The sequence below is a fragment of the Pseudophryne corroboree genome, chromosome 7 (genome assembly GCF_028390025.1).
Source record: "Pseudophryne corroboree isolate aPseCor3 chromosome 7, aPseCor3.hap2, whole genome shotgun sequence".
NCBI classification, from domain to species: Eukaryota; Metazoa; Chordata; class Amphibia; order Anura; family Myobatrachidae; genus Pseudophryne; species Pseudophryne corroboree.
Window position 1 is genome coordinate 321725423 of NC_086450.1, and position 18192 is coordinate 321743614.

Consider the following 18192-nt stretch of genomic DNA (forward strand, 5'->3'; position numbering starts at 1 on the left):
ATCCTTTTGGGAATCTGCAGTTTCTTGTCTGGAGATTCCCAAGCCTTTTCAAATAACTCGTTCAGTTCATGAGAAGGGGTAAAAGGTTACCTCAGGTTTCTTTTCCTTATACATGTGTACCCTCGTGTCAGGGACAGGGGGTTCCTCTGTGATATGCAAAACATCATTTATTGCAATAATCATATATTGAATACTTTTAGCCAATTTTGGCTGTAACTTTGCATCATCGTAGTCGACACTGGAGTCAGAATCCGTGTCGGTATTAGTGTCTACTATTTGGGATAGTGGGCGCTGTTGAGACCCCGAGGGTCCCTGCGACATAGGGGCAGGCAGGGCCTGACTCTCTGCATAATTCCTAGACTCAGCTTTGTCCAACCTTTTGTGCAATAAATTCACATTAGCACTTAAAACATTCCACATATCCACCCAGTCAGGTGTCTGTGTTACCGACGGAGACACCGCATTCATTTGCTCCACCTCCTCGCTCGGAAAGCCTTCTACCTCAGACATGCCGACACACGCGTACCGACACACCACACACTCAGGGAAACCTCTTATCTGAAGACAGTTCCCCCACAAGGCACTTTGGAGAGACAGAGAGAGAGTATGCCAGCACACACCCAGCGCCAATGACCCAGGAAAAAACACAATATGTTTACCCAGATAGCGCTGTTTTATCTATTTTGCGCCAAATTATGTGCCCCCCTTCTTAAAAACCCTCTTTCACCGTGGTAAGCAGAGGAGAGTCCGGGGAGCTTCCTCTCAGCCGTGTGCTGTGGAGAAAATGGCGCTGGTGAGTGCAGAGGAACAAGCTCCGCCCCCTCAGCGGCGGGCTTCGGTCCCGCTGAAAAATTTCAAAAACTGGCGGGGGTCTCATATATACAGTGCAGAGCCTGTATAACACTATTTTAGCCAGATTTGGAGGTCCTTATTGCTGCCCAGGGCGCCCCCCTGCGCCCTGCACCCTTACAGTGACTGCTGGGTGTGTGCTGTGTGGGAGCAACGGCGCACAGAGTTACCTCTATGAAGATCTGAAGTCTTCTGCCGCCTCTGAAGTCTTCTTTCTTCACATACTCACCCGGCTTCTATCTTCCGACTCTGCGAGGAGGACGGCGGCGTGGCTCTGGGACGAACGGCGGGGGTGAGACCTGCGTTCCATTCCCTCTGGAGCTAATGGTGTCCAGTAGCCTAAGAAACTGAGCCTAATATTAAAGTAGGTCTGTTTCTCTCCCCTCAGTCCCTCGATGCAGGGAGTCTGTTGCCAGCAGGCTCCCTGAAAATAAAAAACCTAACAAAATACTTTCTTTTCAGGAAACTCAGGAGAGCTCCCTGTAATGCACCCAGTCTCCTCTGCGCACAGTAATAAACTGAGGTCTGGAGGAGGGGCATAGAGGGAGGAGCCAGTGCACACCCATACCTAAAGTTCTTTCTTAGTGCCCATGTCTCCTGCGGAGCCCGTCTATCCCCATGGTCCTTACGGAGTCCCCAGCATCCTCTAGGACGTAAGAGAAATCTAGGTTTCTGTGTTGTGCTACCACCATTCCTGCATACTGTATATACCTACAATTCCAAAGACCACTGCACCTCTAAACCAATAATAAGGCTTTTTAGCTGATGGCTGGCACAGGTGGCTACCAAGCAAGCAGGAGAATTAAATGACTGCTTTAATTACAGACAAGCTGAAACGGAGCTATGGGGGTCATTCCGAGTTGTTCGCTCGCAAGTGAATTTTAGCAGATTTGCTCATGCTAAGCCGCCGCCTACTGGGAGTGAATCTTAGCATCTTAAAATTGCGAACGATGTATTCGCAATATTGCGATTACACACCTCGTAGCAGTTTCTGAGTACCTTCAGACTTACTCGGCATCTGTGATCATTTCATTGCTTGTCGTTCCTGGTTTGACGTCACAAACACACCCAGCGTTCGGCCAGACACTCCTCCGTTTCTCCGGCCACTCCTGCGTTTTTTCCGGAAACGGTAGCGTTTTTTCCCACACGCCCATAAAACGGCCTGTTTCCGCCCAGTAACACCCATTTCCTGTCAATCACATTACGATCGCCAGAACGATGAAAATGCCGTGAGTAAAATTCCTAAGTGCATAGCAAATTTACTTGGCGCAGTCGCAGTGCGGACATTGCGCATTAAGCGGAAAATCGCTGCGATGCGAAGATTTTTACCGAGCGAACAACTCGGAATGACCCACTATATACAGTATATTGTATGCACCTACACCTTGACAAACGCATTACCTCTCCACTCCCTATAGATGCTTTCCCAGACCTTGGCTGTGATTGAACACATCTACCGAATTCTGGCTTTATTTAATTTCTTGTTAATAAACAAGGAACCTAAAAGAACATTAACAGCAGTATTCTTTCGTTTTATCATTTGCATGCAATATAAAATTCAAACCATATTCTCTGAAGACTATAACTGGATCAGTGGACTAGCACCTAAGAGACTGATCAAACACTTTGAAAGCATCTGCAGGAGAACAGATAACAGAATTATCTAATTACACCCCTCCTCTGTTTCATCTTAGACAGTTGACTGGAAAACAGCTAGAAACTCAATTATGGATTTTGGCTCTATGGAGACACCCCTATACAGTGCACAGGCACAGTTATCACTGCAGGTGAGAGAATAGGGACTGATGGATCACTGCTCTATGGAGACACCCCTATACAGTGCACAGGCACAGTTATCACTGCAGGTGATAGAATAGGGACTGATGGATCACTGCTCTATGGATACACCCCTATACAGTGCGCAGACAGTTATTACTGCAGGTGATAGAATAGGGACTGATGGATCACTGCTCTATGGAGACACCCCTATACAGTGCACAGGCACAGTTATCACTGCAGGTGATAGAATAGGGACTGGTGGATCACTGCTCTATGGAGACACCCCTATACAGTGCACAGGCACAGTTATCACTGCAGGTGAGAGAATAGGGACTGATGGATCACTGCTCTATGGAGACACCCCTATACAGTGCACAGGCACAGTTATCACTGCAGGTGATAGAATAGGGACTGGTGGATCACTGCTCTATGGAGACACCCTTATACAGTGCGCAGACACAGTTATTACTGCAGGTGAGAGAATATAGACTGGTGGATCACTGCTCTATGGAGACACCCCTATACAGTGCGCAGACACAGTTATCACTGCAGGTGAGAGAATAGGGACTGGTGGATCACTGCTCTATGGAGACACCCCTATACAGTGCGCAGACACAGTTATTACTGCAGGTGAGAGAATAGGGACTGGTGGATCACTGCTCTATGGAGACACCCCTATACAGTGCACAGGCACAGTTATTACTGCAGGTGAGAGAATAGGGACTGATGGATCACTGCTCTATGGAGACACCCCTATACAGTGCGCAGACACAGTTATTACTGCAGGTGAGAGAATAGGGACTGATGGATCACTGCTCTATGGAGACACCCCTATACAGTGCGCAGACACAGTTATTACTGCAGGTGAGAGAATATAGACTGGTGGATCACTGCTCTATGGAGACACCCCTATACAGTGCGCAGACACAGTTATTACTGCAGGTGAGAGAATAGGGACTGATGGATCACTGCTCTATGGAGACACCCCTATACAGTGCGCAGACACAGTTATCACTGCAGGTGAGAGAATAGGGACTGGTGGATCACTGCTCTATGGAGACACCCCTATACAGTGCGCAGACACAGTTATTACTGCAGGTGAGAGAATAGGGACTGGTGGATCACTGCTCTATGGAGACACCCCTATACAGTGTGCAGACACAGTTATTACTGCAGGTGATAGAATAGGGACTGATGGATCACTGCTCTATGGAGACACCCCTATACAGTGCGCAGACACAGTTATTACTGCAGGTGAGAGAATAGGGACTGATGGATCACTGCTCTATGGAGACACCCTTATACAGTGCGCAGACACAGTTATTACTGCAGGTGAGAGAATATAGACTGGTGGATCACTGCTCTATGGAGACACCCCTATACAGTGCACAGGCACAGTTATCACTGCAGGTGAGAGAATATAGACTGGTGGATCACTGCTCTATGGAGACACCCCTATACAGTGCGCAGACACAGTTATTACTGCAGGTGAGAGAATAGGGACTGGTGGATCACTGCTCTATGGAGACACCCCTATACAGTGCGCAGACACAGTTATTACTGCAGGTGATAGAATAGGGACTGGTGGATCACTGCTCTATGGAGACACCCCTATACAGTGCGCAGACACAGTTATTACTGCAGGTGATAGAATAGGGACTGGTGGATCACTGCTCTATGGAGACACCCCTATACAGTGCGCAGACACAGTTATTACTGCAGGTGAGAGAATAGGGACTGGTGGATCACTGCTCTATGGAGACACCCCTATACAGTGCGCAGACACAGTTATCACTGCAGATGAGAGAACAGGGACTGGTGGATCACTGCTCTATGGAGACACCCCTATACAGTGCGCAGACACAGTTATTACTGCAGGTGAGAGAATAGGGACTGATGGATCACTGCTCTATGGAGACACCCCTATACAGTGCACAGGCACAGTTATCACTGCAGGTGAGAGAATAGGGACTGATGGATCACTGCTCTATGGAGACACCCCTATACAGTGCGCAGACACAGTTATTACTGCAGGTGAGAGAATAGGGACTGGTGGATCACTGCTCTATGGAGACACCCTTATACAGTGCGCAGACACAGTTATCACTGCAGGTGAGAGAATAGGGACTGGTGGATCACTGCTCTATGGATACACCCTAATACAGTGCACAGGCACAGTTATCACTGCAGGTGATAGAATAGGGACTGGTGGATCACTGCTCTATGGAGACACCCTTATACAGTGCGCAGACACAGTTATTACTGCAGGTGAGAGAATATAGACTGGTGGATCACTGCTCTATGGAGACACCCCTATACAGTGCGCAGGCACCGCTATCACTGCAGGTGATAGAATAGGGACTGGTGGATCACTGCTTTATGGAGACACCCCTATGCAGTGCGCAGACACAGTTATTACTGCAGGTGAGAGAACAGGGACTGGTGGATCACTGCTCTATGGAGACACCCTTATGCAGTGCACACGCACCGCTATCACTGCAGGTGAGAGAACAGGGACTGGTGGATCATTGTTCTATGAGACATCCCTATGCAGTGCAGAGACCCAGTTATCACTGCAGGTGAGAGAACAGGGACTGGTGGATCATTGTTCTATGGCCCTCATTCCGAATTGATCGCACCAAGCAACTTTTTGCTGCTGGTGCGATCAACTAATCCCCGCCTATGGGGGGGTGTATTTTAGCATAGCAGGGCTGCGAATACTTGTGCAGCCCTACTATGCTAAAAAAGTTTCATACAAAACAAGACAAGCCCTAGACCTACTTACCCTGTGCGACGGATCCAGCGACGCAGGTCCCGGCTTTGACGTCAGACATCCGCCCTCCGTTCGCCTGGACACGCCTGCGTTTTTTCTTACCACTCCACATTTCCGACCCGTTCGCACTGCAGCGAAGAACTGCTGATGTGCGATCGGGTCGGAATGACCCCCTATGAGACATCCCTATGCAGTGAACAAGCACAGTTATCACTGCAGGCGAGAGTACAGGGACTGAGGGAAGGAAAACTTGGTCCACTTTCATCATTCACTTTGAGAATTTGACGATGGGGGTCATTCCGTGTTGATCGCTAGCAGCAGTTGTTCGCTGCGTAGCGATCATTGAAAAAAAACCGGATAATCTGTGCAAGCACCGCAATGCGCACACGCATCGTACGGATACGAAGTCCTTTGTGGTTTTGCACTGGTTCTAGCGACGTTTCCAATCGCACAGCCGAACGCAAGGAGATTGACAGGAAGAGGGCGTTCCTGGGTGTCAACTTACAGTTTTCTGGGAGTGTTTGGAAAAACGCAGGCGTGGCCGGGCGGGTATCTGACGTCATAACAGTGTCACTCGTCGCAGCAATCATCGCACAGGATAAGTAACTACAGGGCTGGTCTTGTTTTGCACAAAATGTATTTGCAGGCGCTCTGCTGCACAGGCATTCGCACTCCTGCAAAGCAAAAATACACTCCCCCGTGGGCGGCGGCATAGCATTTGCACGGCTAAAAAATAAGAATTTACTTACCGATAATTCTATTTCTCATAGTCCGTAGTGGATGCTGGGGACTCCGTAAGGACCATGGGGAATAGCGGCTCCGCAGGAGACTGGGCACATCTAAAGAAAGCTTTAGGACTAACTGGTGTGCACTGGCTCCTCCCCCTATGACCCTCCTCCAAGCCTCAGTTAGGATACTGTGCCCGGACGAGCGTACACAATAAGGAAGGATTTTGAATCCCGGGTAAGACTCATACCAGCCACACCAACCACACCGTATAACTTGTGATCTGAACCCAGTTAACAGTATGATAACAGAGGAGCCTCTGAAAAGATGGCTCCCAACAATAATAACCCGATTTTTGTAACAATAACTATGTACAAGTATTGCAGACAATCCGCACTTGGGATGGGCGCCCAGCATCCACTACGGACTATGAGAAATAGAATTATCGGTAAGTAAATTCTTATTTTCTCTAACGTCCTAAGTGGATGCTGGGGACTCCGTAAGGACCATGGGGATTATACCAAAGCTCCCAACCGGGCGGGAGAGTGCGGATGACTCTGCAGCACCGAATGAGAGAACTCCAGGTCCTCCTCAGCCAGGGTATCAAATTTGTAGAATTTAGCAAACGTGTTTGCCCCTGACCAAGTAGCTGCTCGGCAAAGTTGTAAAGCCGAGACCCCTCGGGCAGCCGCCCAAGATGAGCCCACTTTCCTTGTGGAACGGGCTTTTACAGATTTTAGCTGTGGCAGGCCTGCCACAGAATGTGCAAGCTGAATTGTACTACAAATCCAACGAGCAATAGTCTGCTTAGAAGCAGGAGCACCCAGCTTGTTGGGTGCATACAGGATAAACAGCGAGTCAGATTTCCTGACTCCAGCCGTCCTGGAAATATTTTCAGGGCCCTGACAACATCCAGCAACTTGGATTCCTCCAAGTCCCTAGTAGCCGCAGGCACCACAATAGGTTGGTTCAGGTGAAAACGCTGGAACCACCTTAGGGAGAAACTGAGGACGAGTCCTCAATTCCGCCCTGTCCGAATGGAAAATCAGATAAGGGCTTTTACAGGATAAAGCCGCCAATTCTGACACGCGCCTGGCCCAGGCCAGGGCCAACAGCATGACCACTTTCCATGTGAGATATTTTAACTCCACAGATTTAAGTGGTTCAGACCAATGTGACTTTTGGAACCCAAACTACATTGAGATCCCAAATTGCCACTGGAGGCACAAAAGGAGGCTGTATATGCAGTACCCCTTTTACAAACGTCTAAACTTCAGGGACTGAAGCTAGTTCTTTTTTGGAAGAAAATTGACAGGGCCGAAATCTGAACCTTAATGGACCCCAATTTCAGGCCCATAGACACTCCTGTTTGCAGGAAATGTAGGAATCGACCCAGTTGAATTTCCTCCGTCGGGCCTTACTGGCCTCGCACTACGCAACATATTTTCGCCAATTGCGGTGATAATGTTTTTGCAGTTACATCCTTCCTGGCTTTAGATCAGGATATGGATGACTTCATCCGGAATGCCTTTTTTCCTTCAGGATCCGGTGTTCAACCGGCATGCCGTCAAACGCAGCCGCGGTAAGTCTTGGAACAGACAGGGTCCTTGCTGGAGCAGGTCCCTTCTTAGAGGTAGAGGCCACGGATCCTCCGTGAGCATCTCTTGAAGTTCCGGTTACCAAGTCCTTCTTGGCCAATCCGGAGCCACGAATATAGTGCTTTCTCCTCTCCATCTTATCAATCTCAGTACCTTGGGTATGAGAGGCAGAGAAGGAAACACATACACTGACTGGTACACCCACGGTGTTACCAGAGCGTCTACAACTATTGCCTGAGGGTCTCTTGACCTGGCGCAATACCTGTCGAGTTTTTTAATCATGTGGACGACTTCTGGGTGAAGTCCCCACTCTCCCGGGTGGAGGTCGTGCTGAGGAAGTCTGCTTCCCAGTTGTCCACTCCCGGAATGAATACTGTTGACAGTGCTATCACATGATTTTCCGCCCAGCGAAGAATCCCTGCAGCTTCTGCCATTGCCCTCCTGCTTCTTGTGCCACCCTGTCTGTTTACGTGGGTGACTGCCATGATGTTGTCCGACTGGATCAACACCGGCTGACCTTGAAGCAGAGGTCTTGCTAAGCTTAGAGCATTGTAAATGGCCCTTAGCTTCAGGATATTTATGTGAAGTGATGTATCCAGGCTTGACCCTAAGCCCTGGATATTCCTTCCCTGTGTGACTGCTCCCCAGCCTCGCAGGCTGGCATCCGTGGTCACCAGGACCCAGTCCTGAATGCCGAATCTGCGGCCCTCTAGAAGATGAGCACTCTGCAACCACCACAGGATGGATACCCTTGTCCTTGGTGACAGGGTTATCCGCTGATGCATCTGAAAATGCGACCCGGAACATTAGTCCAGTAGGTTCCACTGGAAAGTTCTTGCGTGGAATCTAACGAATGGGATTGCTTCGTAGGAAGCCACCATTTTTACCCAGAACCCTTGTGCATTGATGCACTGAGACTTGGTTCGGTTTTAGGAGGTTCCTGACTAGCTCGGATAACTCCCTGGCTTTCTCTTCCGGGAGAAACACCTTTTTTTTTTTTTTTTTTTCCTGGACTGTGTCCAGGAACATCCCTAGGAAACAGAAGACAAGTCGTCGGAACCAGCTGCGATTTTGGAATATTGAGAATCCAATCGTGCTGCCGCAACACTACCTGAGATAGTGCTACACCGACTTCCAACTGTTCCCTGGATCTTACCCTTATCAGGGAATCGTCCAAGTAAGGGATAACTAAAATTGCCTTCCTTCGAAGGGATATCATTTCGGCCATTACCTTGGTAAAGACCCGGGGTGCCATGGACCATCCCTACGGCAGCGTCTGAACTGATAGTGACAGTTCTGTACCATAACCTGAGGTACCCTTGGTGAGAAGGGTAAATTTTGACATGAAGGTAAGCATCCTTGATGTCCCGAGACATCATGTAGTCCCCTTCTTCCAGGTTCGCAATCACTGCTCTGAGTGACTCAATCTTGAATTTGAACCTCTGTATGTAAGTGTTCAAAGATTTTAGATTTAGAATCGGTCTCACCGAGCCGTCTGGCTTCGGTACCACAATAGTGTGGAATAATACCCCGTTCCCTGTTGCAGGAGGGGTACCTTGATTATCACCTGCTGGGAATACAGCTTGTGAATGGCTTCCAAAACTGCCTCCCTGTCAGAGGGAGACGTCGGTAAAGCCGACTTTTGGAAACGGCGAGGAGGAGACGTCTCGAATTCCAATATGTACCCTTGAGATATTACCTGAAGGATCCAGGGGTCTACTTGCGAGTGAGCCCACTGCGCACTGAAATTCATTGAGAACGGGCCCCCACCGTGCCTGAGCTTGTAAGGCCCTAGCGTCATACTGAGGGCTTGGCAGAGGCGGGAAAGAGTTTCTGTTCCTGGGAACTGGCTAATCTCTTCAGCCTTTTTCCTCTCCCTCTGTCACGAGCAGAAAAGAGGAACCTTTTGTCCGCTTGCCAACAAAGGACTGCGCCTGATAATACGGCGTCTTAGTTTGAGAGGCGACCTGGGGTATAAACGTGGATTTCCCAGTTGTTGCCGTGGCCACCAGGTCTAAAAGACCGACCCCAAATGTCCCTTTTCAAAGGCAATACTTCCAAATGCCGTTTGGAATCCGCATCACCTGACCATTTTACTGGTAGAATTGGACAACGCACTTATACTCGATGCCAGTCGGCAAATATTCCGCTGTGCATCATGCATATATAGAAATGCATCTTTTAAATGCTCTATAGGCAATAATATACTATCCTTATCTAGGATATCAATATTTCCAGTCAGGGAATCCGACCATGCCAACCCAGCACTGCACCTCCAGGCTGAGGCGATTGCTGGTCGCAGTATAACACCAGTATGTGTGTGAATACATTTTTGGATACCCTCCTGCTTTCTATCAGCAGGATCCTTAAGGGCGGCCATCTCATGAGAGGGTAGAGCCCTTGTTCTTACAAGCGTGTGAGCGCCTTATCCCCCCTAGGGGGTGTTTCCCAACGCACCCTAACCTCTGGCGGGAAAGGGTATACACCAATACTTTTTAAGAAATTATCAATTGTTATCGGGGGGAAACCCACGCATCATCACACACCTCATTTTATTTCTCAGATTCAGGAAAACTACAGGTAGTTTTTCCCTCACCGAACATAATACCCCTTTTTGGTGGTACTCGTATTATCAGAAATGTATAAAACATTTTCCATTGTCTCAATCATGTAACGTGTGGCCCTACTGGAAATCACGGTTGTCTCTTCACCATCGACACAGGAGTCAGTATCCGTGTCGGCGTCTGTATCTGCCATCTGAGGTAACGGGCGCTTTAGAGCCCCTGACGGCCTATGAGACGTCTGGACAGGCACAAGCTGAGTAGCCGGCTGTCTCATGTCAACCACTGTTTTTTTATACAGAGCTGACACTGTCACGTAATTTTCAACAGTACATCCACTCAGGTGTCGACCCCCTAGGTGGTGACATCACTGTTACAGACACTCTGCTCCGTCTCCACATCATTTTTCTCCTCATACATGTCGACACAAACGTACCGACACAGCACACACACAGGGAATGCTCTGATAGAGGACAGGACCCCACTAGCCCTTTGGGGAGACAGAGGGAGAGTATGCCAGCACACACCAGAGCGCTATATATATATATATATATATATATATATATATATATATATATATATATATATATATATATATATATATATATACAGGGATAACCTTATATAAGTGTTTTTCCCCTTATAGCTGCTGTATGTTTTAATACTGCGCCTAATTAGTGCCCCCCTCTCTTTTTTTAACCCTTTCTGTAGTGTAGTGACTGCAGGGAAGAGCCAGGGAGCTTCCCTCCAACTGAGCTGTGAGGGAAAATGGCGCCAGTGTGCTGAAAAGATAGGCTCCGCCCCCTTTTCGGCGGCCTTATCTCCCGTTTTTCTGTATATTCTGGCAGGGGTTAAATGCATCCATATAGCCCAGGAGCTATATGTGATGTATTTTTTGCCATGTAAGGTATTTTTATCATGTTTTATTGCGTCTCAGGGCGCCCCCCCCAGCGCCCTGCACCCTCAGTGACCGGAGTATGAAGTGTGCTGAGAGCAATGGCGCACAGCTGCAGTGCTGTGCGCTACCTTATTGAAGACCGGAACGTCTTCTGCCGCCGATTTTTCCGGACCTCTTCGCTCTTCTGGCTCTGTAAGGGGGCCGGCGGCGCGGCTCCGGGACCCATCCAGGCTGGGCCTGTGATCGTCCCTCTGGAGCTAATGTCCAGTAGCCAAGAAGCCCAATCCACTCTGCACGCAGGTGAGTTCGCTTCTTCTCCCCTTAGTCCCTCGATGCAGTGAGCCTGTTGCCAGCAGGTCTCACTGAAAATAACAAACCTAAACTAAAACTTTCACTAAGAAGCTCAGGAGAGCCCCTAGTGTGCACCCTTCTCGTCGGGCACAGAAATCTAACGGAGGCTTGGAGGAGGGTCATAGGGGGAGGAGCCAGTGCACACCAGTTAGTCCTAAAGCTTTCTTTAGATGTGCCCAGTCTCCTGCGGAGCCGCTATTCCCCATGGTCCTTACGGAGTCCCCAGCATCCACTTAAAACGTTAGAGAAACTGCTAGCGAGCAATCAATTCGAAATGACCCCCCCCATATGCCTTGCATCGCTCCACAGAGAAATGATGCAGTGCACTGTAACTATCTAACTTGGGACGCCTTATACCTATAGTATATAATCTTGTTGCATCTTCCCTATGTGCAGTGCTACGGAATATTTGTGGCTCTGGCACCATATAAATAAAAGAAAATATACGACCAGAGTTGCATTGTGTGAAGTGGCTGATATGGGTCCCTGTTCATCTCCGTCCTCTGTACATGCTGCTCTGACTGCTATGGCAGTAGTTCAACAGGATTTATTTTATGTGTAAAAAGAATAACCATACCAATGATGACAAAATTACACTGCGTGTCTACCCAAAAGAAGTCTGCTGGGCTTTCTCATAGCCTCACAGCCATCCTGTATCACAGTAGTGTGGGTTTCAATGTGTTACCTTCATAAAATGTGTTACCTTCATAAAATAACAAAAGCAAACCTGGAACAGTTTAAGATATGACTATTCAGATTACGGAATTGTAAACTAAACCCGTGCTCAATCCCTCATTCCGTCCCACTACAGACAAGGAAGTCCACTCCGTCATCTTATCCTCCCCCCGCCCGTCAACCTGCCCCCTGGAACTCCTCCCCTCCCGTCTTCTCCGCTTCCTCTCCCCCACTGCATGCTCCCACCTTGCTCACCTCTTTAACCTATCGCTCTCTTCCGGCATCTTTCCCTAACCATTCAAACATGCTCTGGTCTCACCTATTCTAAAAAAAAAAAAAAAAATCCAACCTCGACCCTTCATCACCCACTAGCTACTGCCCCATCTCTCTTCTCCCATTCGCCTCCAAACTACTTGAACGACTGGTCTACAGCCATCTCACAAGCTACCTCTCTGAAACCCCATCCTTGATCCCCTACAATCTGGCTTTCACCCACTCCACTGAGACTGTCCTGGTGAAAGTCACCAATGACCTGATTTCGGCCAAATCCAGGGGCCACTTCTCTCTGCTTATCCTTCTGGACCTCTCTGTTGCCTTTGACACCGTGGATCATCCTCTCCTCCTCCGCGCACTCCAAAACATTGGCCTCTCTAGCACTGTCCTTGACTGGTTTACCTCTTACTTCACTAACCGCTCCTTCTCGGTGTCTGCCTTGGGCACCACCTCACACTCTTCCATCCTTCCTATTGGTGTCCCTCAGGGTTCTGTCCTCGGCCCCCTTCTGTTCTCCCTGTACACCTCTTCCCTGGGTGCGCTCATTAACTCCTTTGGCATTCAATACCACCTCTATGCTGATGACACAACTCTCCACCATCTCCTCCTGGATGTCTGAGCGCTCTCTGAAGCTCAACATGGACAAAACTGAACTCATTATCGTTCCCCCAGCCAGAGTAACACCCCCTACCAATATCTCTATCACTGTTGACAACGCCACCATCTCCCCCGTTCCCCAACTCCGCTGCTTGGGTGTCACTCTTGACTCCTCCCTCTCCTTTGCACTCCACATCCAAGCTCTGGCGCAATCCTGTCGGTTCCAGCTACGCAACATTGCTCGCATCAGGGCAGTTCTCTCCCAAAGTGCAACTAAACTTATCATCCACTCATTGGTCATCTCACGACTCGACTACTGCAATGTTCTCCTCACTGGCCTCACTTGCTCCCCTACAATCTATCTTCAACTCCGCAGCTAGGCTTATCTTCCACTCCTGCCGCTGCACATCTTCCAATCACCTTAAACAAAATCTGCACTGGCTCCCATTCCCCTACAGAATCCTCTTCAAACTCCTCTCCCTCACATACAAGGCCATCTCTAATTCCACTGCTCCCTACATCTCCAACCTCCTCCCTCTTCATACTCCCTCCCGCCCCTAAGGTCGGCCAATGACCGTCGCCTCTCCTCTACCCTGGTCACTGCTTCCCATGCTTGAGTTCAAGATTTTGCCCGTACTGCACCCCTTCAGTGGAACACGCCTCCCAGCTCCATTAGACTCTCCCCAACCTTGCAAAGCTTCAAAACGGGCACTGACAACCCACCTATTCATCAAAGCATACCCTTCTGATGCATAACCTAGTCCTGAGGCTGCTCCTCCATCCCCCTGTCTCATGCCTTGAACATCTCTGCTTTGCTTACATCCTGCCATCAGGCTACCTCCAGTTTGCTTGCACCTCATGTCATCTGTCTGTCACCCCTTCCCACTAGATTGTTAGTTCTTCAGAGCAGGGCCCTCTTTCCTCTTATTGTCAAGGCATTCTTCTCGACACATTTCTCTTACAGCTCTCTCCTACTCAGCGACCATCTTTACCCGCTTTTTCTCCTGCTGGTAAAGGCTCATCTCTATCTATGGCAGCCAGCCCAAGTAGTGTGCTGATCACTCACGCTACTTACATCTAAGCTGTATTATGTTTTGAGAATTTTGGTGCTCTTTGTTACCTGTACTCTATATTTGTTATTTATTTACTGTAATGTTAAGTTTTGTCTCCCTGTAGTGTCCTTTGTACGGCGCTGCGAAACACTTGTGGCGCCTTATAAATAAAATTGAATAATAATCATCATCATCCCAAGTGTACAGCTCTGTATTTCACCAATTACCTCTTATGATACAGGTTAATCACTGGGAAATAGAAGAAACTTCTTTGCTTCCTGCACCTGCCCTGGTGCCACCAGCAATTAACAGCCACAAAGAGCACCTAGGAGAGAGATACATTATACAGATGGCCTAAAGTTTTCTTGTACATTTTTCTAGCCAAATCTAAAATTATATAATATTAGGCAACAAATACATTCAGTAAACAATGATCGGGTTATACAGTATGTTCTGAGTGTGTCACAAATTATTTTAAGAGGAGTTCTGCATTTCATCTATATAAAAACAATGTAATCAAATGCAAAAAAACTGTAACAAAGTTATTACAGAAGATCCATAGTAGCAAAACAAAGATGACGTATGGATTATAAAATTCTATTTTAACATATAACAAATCATATATTACATTTGCTGTGTTACAGCTGTTATATGGGGTGGTCTTCAGGTTGCCGACTGTCGGGATCCCGGCGCACAGTATACCGGCACAGGAATCCCGACAGCCCGCATACCGACAGTCTCCCTCGTGGGGGGTCCAAGACCCCCCTGGAGGGAGAATAACATGCCGGCAGCGTGGCGAGCGCAGCGAGCCCGCAAGGGGCTCATTTGCGCTCGCCACACTGTCGGTATGCCGGCGGTCGGGCTGCCGGCGCCGGTATGCTGGTCGCCGGGAGCCCGGCCGCCGGCATACCATACTACACCCGTTATATGTGTCTATATTCCCTTTTTTATGTGCCAGTAAGCCACCTTTGGCACAGTTATAATAGACATGACATTAAGGAATGTGAAAAAATAAGAATTTACTTACCGATAATTCTATTTCTCGTAGTCCGTAGTGGATGCTGGGGACTCCGTAAGGACCATGGGGAATAGCGGCTCCGCAGGAGACTGGGCACATCTAAAGAAAGCTTTAGGACTAACTGGTGTGCACTGGCTCCTCCCCCTATGACCCTCCTCCAAGCCTCAGTTAGGAAACTGTGCCCGGACGAGCGTACACAATAAGGAAGGATTTTGAATCCCGGGAAAGACTCATACCAGCCACACCAATCACACCGTATAACTTGTGATCTGAACCCAGTTAACAGTATGACAACAGAGGAGCCTCTGAAAAGATGGCTCCCAACAATAATAACCCGATTTTTGTAACAATAACTATGTACAAGTATTGCAGACAATCCGCACTTGGGATGGGCGCCCAGCATCCACTACGGACTACGAGAAATAGAATTATCGGTAAGTAAATTCTTATTTTCTCTAACGTCCTAAGTGGATGCTGGGGACTCCGTAAGGACCATGGGGATTATACCAAAGCTCCCAAACGGGCGGGAGAGTGCGGATGACTCTGCAGCACCGAATGAGAGAACTCCAGGTCCTCCTCAGCCAGGGTATCAAATTTGTAGAATTTAGCAAACGTGTTTGCCCCTGACCAAGTAGCTGCTCGGCAAAGTTGTAAAGCCGAGATCCCTCGGGCAGCCGCCCAAGATGAGCCCACTTTCCTTGTGGAACGGGCTTTTACAGATTTTAGCTGTGGCAGGCCTGCCACAGAATGTGCAAGCTGAATTGTACTACAAATCCAACGAGCAATAGTCTGCTTAGAAGCAGGAGCACCCAGCATGTTGGGTGCATACAGGATAAACAGCGAGTCAGATTTCCTGACTCCAGCCGTCCTGGAACATATTTTCAGGGCCCTGACAACATCCAGCAACTTGGATTCCTCCAAGTCCCTAGTAGCCGCAGGCACCACAATAGGTTGGTTCAGGTGAAACGCTGGAACCACCTTAGGGAGAAACTGAGGACGAGTCCTCAATTCCGCCCTGTCCGAATGGAAAATCAGATAAGGGCTTTTACAGGATAAAGCCGCCCATCCTGACACGCGCCTGGCCTAGGCCAGGGCCAACAGCATGACCACTTTCCATGCGAGATATTTTAACTCTACAGATTTAAGTGGTCAAACCAATGTGACTTTTGGAACCCAAACTACATTGAGATCCCAAATTTCCACTGGAGGCACAAAAGGAGGCTGTATATGCAGTACCCTTTTTACAAACGTCTAAACTTCAGGGACTGAAGCCAGTTCTTTTTTGGAAGAAAATTGACAGGGCCGAAATCTGAACCTTAATGGACCCCAATTTCAGGCCCATAGACACTCCTGTTTGCAGGAAATGCAGGAATCGACCCAGTTGAATTTCCTCCGTCGGGCCTTACTGGCCTCGCACTACTCAACATATTTTCGCCAATTGCGGTGATAATGTTTTTGCGGTTACATCCTTCCTGGCTTTTGATCAGGATAGGGATGACTTCATCCGGAATGCCTTTTTTTCTTCAGGATCCGGTGTTCAAACGCCATGCCGTCAAACGCAGCCGCGGTAAGTCTTGGAACAGACAGGGTCCTTGCTGGAGCAGGTCCCTTCTTAGAGGTAGAGGCCACGGATCCTCAGTGAGCCTCTCTTGAAGTTCCGGTTACCAAGTCCTTTTTGGCCCATCCGGAGCCACGAATATAGTGCTTACTCCTCTCCATCTTATCAATCTCAGTACCCTGGGTATGAGAGGCAGATGAGGGAACACATATACTGACTGGTACACCCACGGTGTTACCAGAGCGTCTACAAGTATTGCCTGAGGGTCTCTTGACCTGGCGCAATACCTGTCGAGTTTTTTAATCATGTGGACGACTTCTGGGTGAAGTCCCCACTCTCCCGGGTGGAGGTCGTGCTGAGGAAGTCTGCTTCCCAGTTGTCCACTCCCGGAATGAATACTGTTGACAGTGCTATTACATGATTTTCCGCCCAGCGGAGAATCCTTGCAGCTTCTGCCATTGCCCTCCTGCTTCTTGTGGCACCCTGCCTGTTTACGTGGGTGACTGCCGTAATGTTGTCCGACTGGATCAACACCGGCTGACCTTGAAGCAGAGGTCTTGTTAAGCTTAGAGCATTGTAAATGGCCCTTAGCTTCAGGATATTTATGTGAAGTGATGTCTCCAGGCTTGACCATAAGCCCTGGATATTCCTTCCCTGTGTGACTGCTCCCCAGCCTCGCAGGCTGGCATCCGTGGTCACCAGGACCCAGTCCTGATGCCGAATCTGCGGCCCTCTAGAAGATGAGCACTCTGCAACCACCACAGGAGGGATACCCTTGTCCCTGGTGACAGGGTTATCCGCTGATGCATCTGAAGATGCGACCCGGACCATTTGTCCAGTAGGTTCCACTGGAAAGTCTTGCGTGGAATCTGCCGAATGGGATTGCTTTGTAGGAAGCCACCATTTTTACCCAGAACCCTTGTGCATTGATGCACTCTTGGTTCGGTTTTAGGAGGTTCCTGCTAGCTCGGATAACTCCCTGGCTTTCTCCTCCGGGAGAAACACCTTCTTTCTGGACTGTGTCCAGGATCATCCCTAGGAACAGAAGACAAGTCGTCGGAACCAGCTGCGATTTTGGAATAATGAGAATCCAATCGTGCTGCCGCAACACTACCTGAGATAGTGCTACACCGATATCCAGCTGTTCCCTGGATCTTACCCTTATCAGGGAATTGTCCAAGTAAAGGATAACTAAAATTCCCTTCCTTCGAAGGAATATCATCATTTCGCTCATTACTTCAGTAAAGACCCGGGGTGCCGTGGCCCATCCCTACGGCAGCGTCTGAACTGATAGTGACAGTTCTGTACCATAACCTGAGATACCCTTGGTGAGAAGGGTAAATTTTGACATGAAGGTAAGCATCCTTGATGTCCCGAGACCTCATGTAGTCCCCTTCTTCCAGGTTTGCAATCACTGCTCTGAGTGACTCAATTTTGAATTTGAACCTCTGTATGTAAGTGTTCAAAGATTTTAGATTTTAAAA

The 18192-nt window shown here is 48.6% G+C and overlaps 1 protein-coding gene across 2 annotated transcripts in view; it reads right to left on the reverse strand.

Annotated features, from left to right (window-relative positions):
- Positions 1 to 18192, reverse strand: part of TXNDC11 (thioredoxin domain containing 11) — a 173360-nt gene that overhangs the window by 115813 nt on the left and 39355 nt on the right. The window contains exon 3 of one of the 2 annotated variants that reach the window (XM_063934304.1): positions 14360 to 14457. The exons of the other annotated variant lie outside the window; for it this stretch is intronic. Coding sequence (XP_063790374.1) covers positions 14360 to 14457 — 98 coding nt within the window. The remainder of the gene's footprint in view (positions 1 to 14359; positions 14458 to 18192) is intronic. 2 annotated transcript variants of the gene reach the window in all.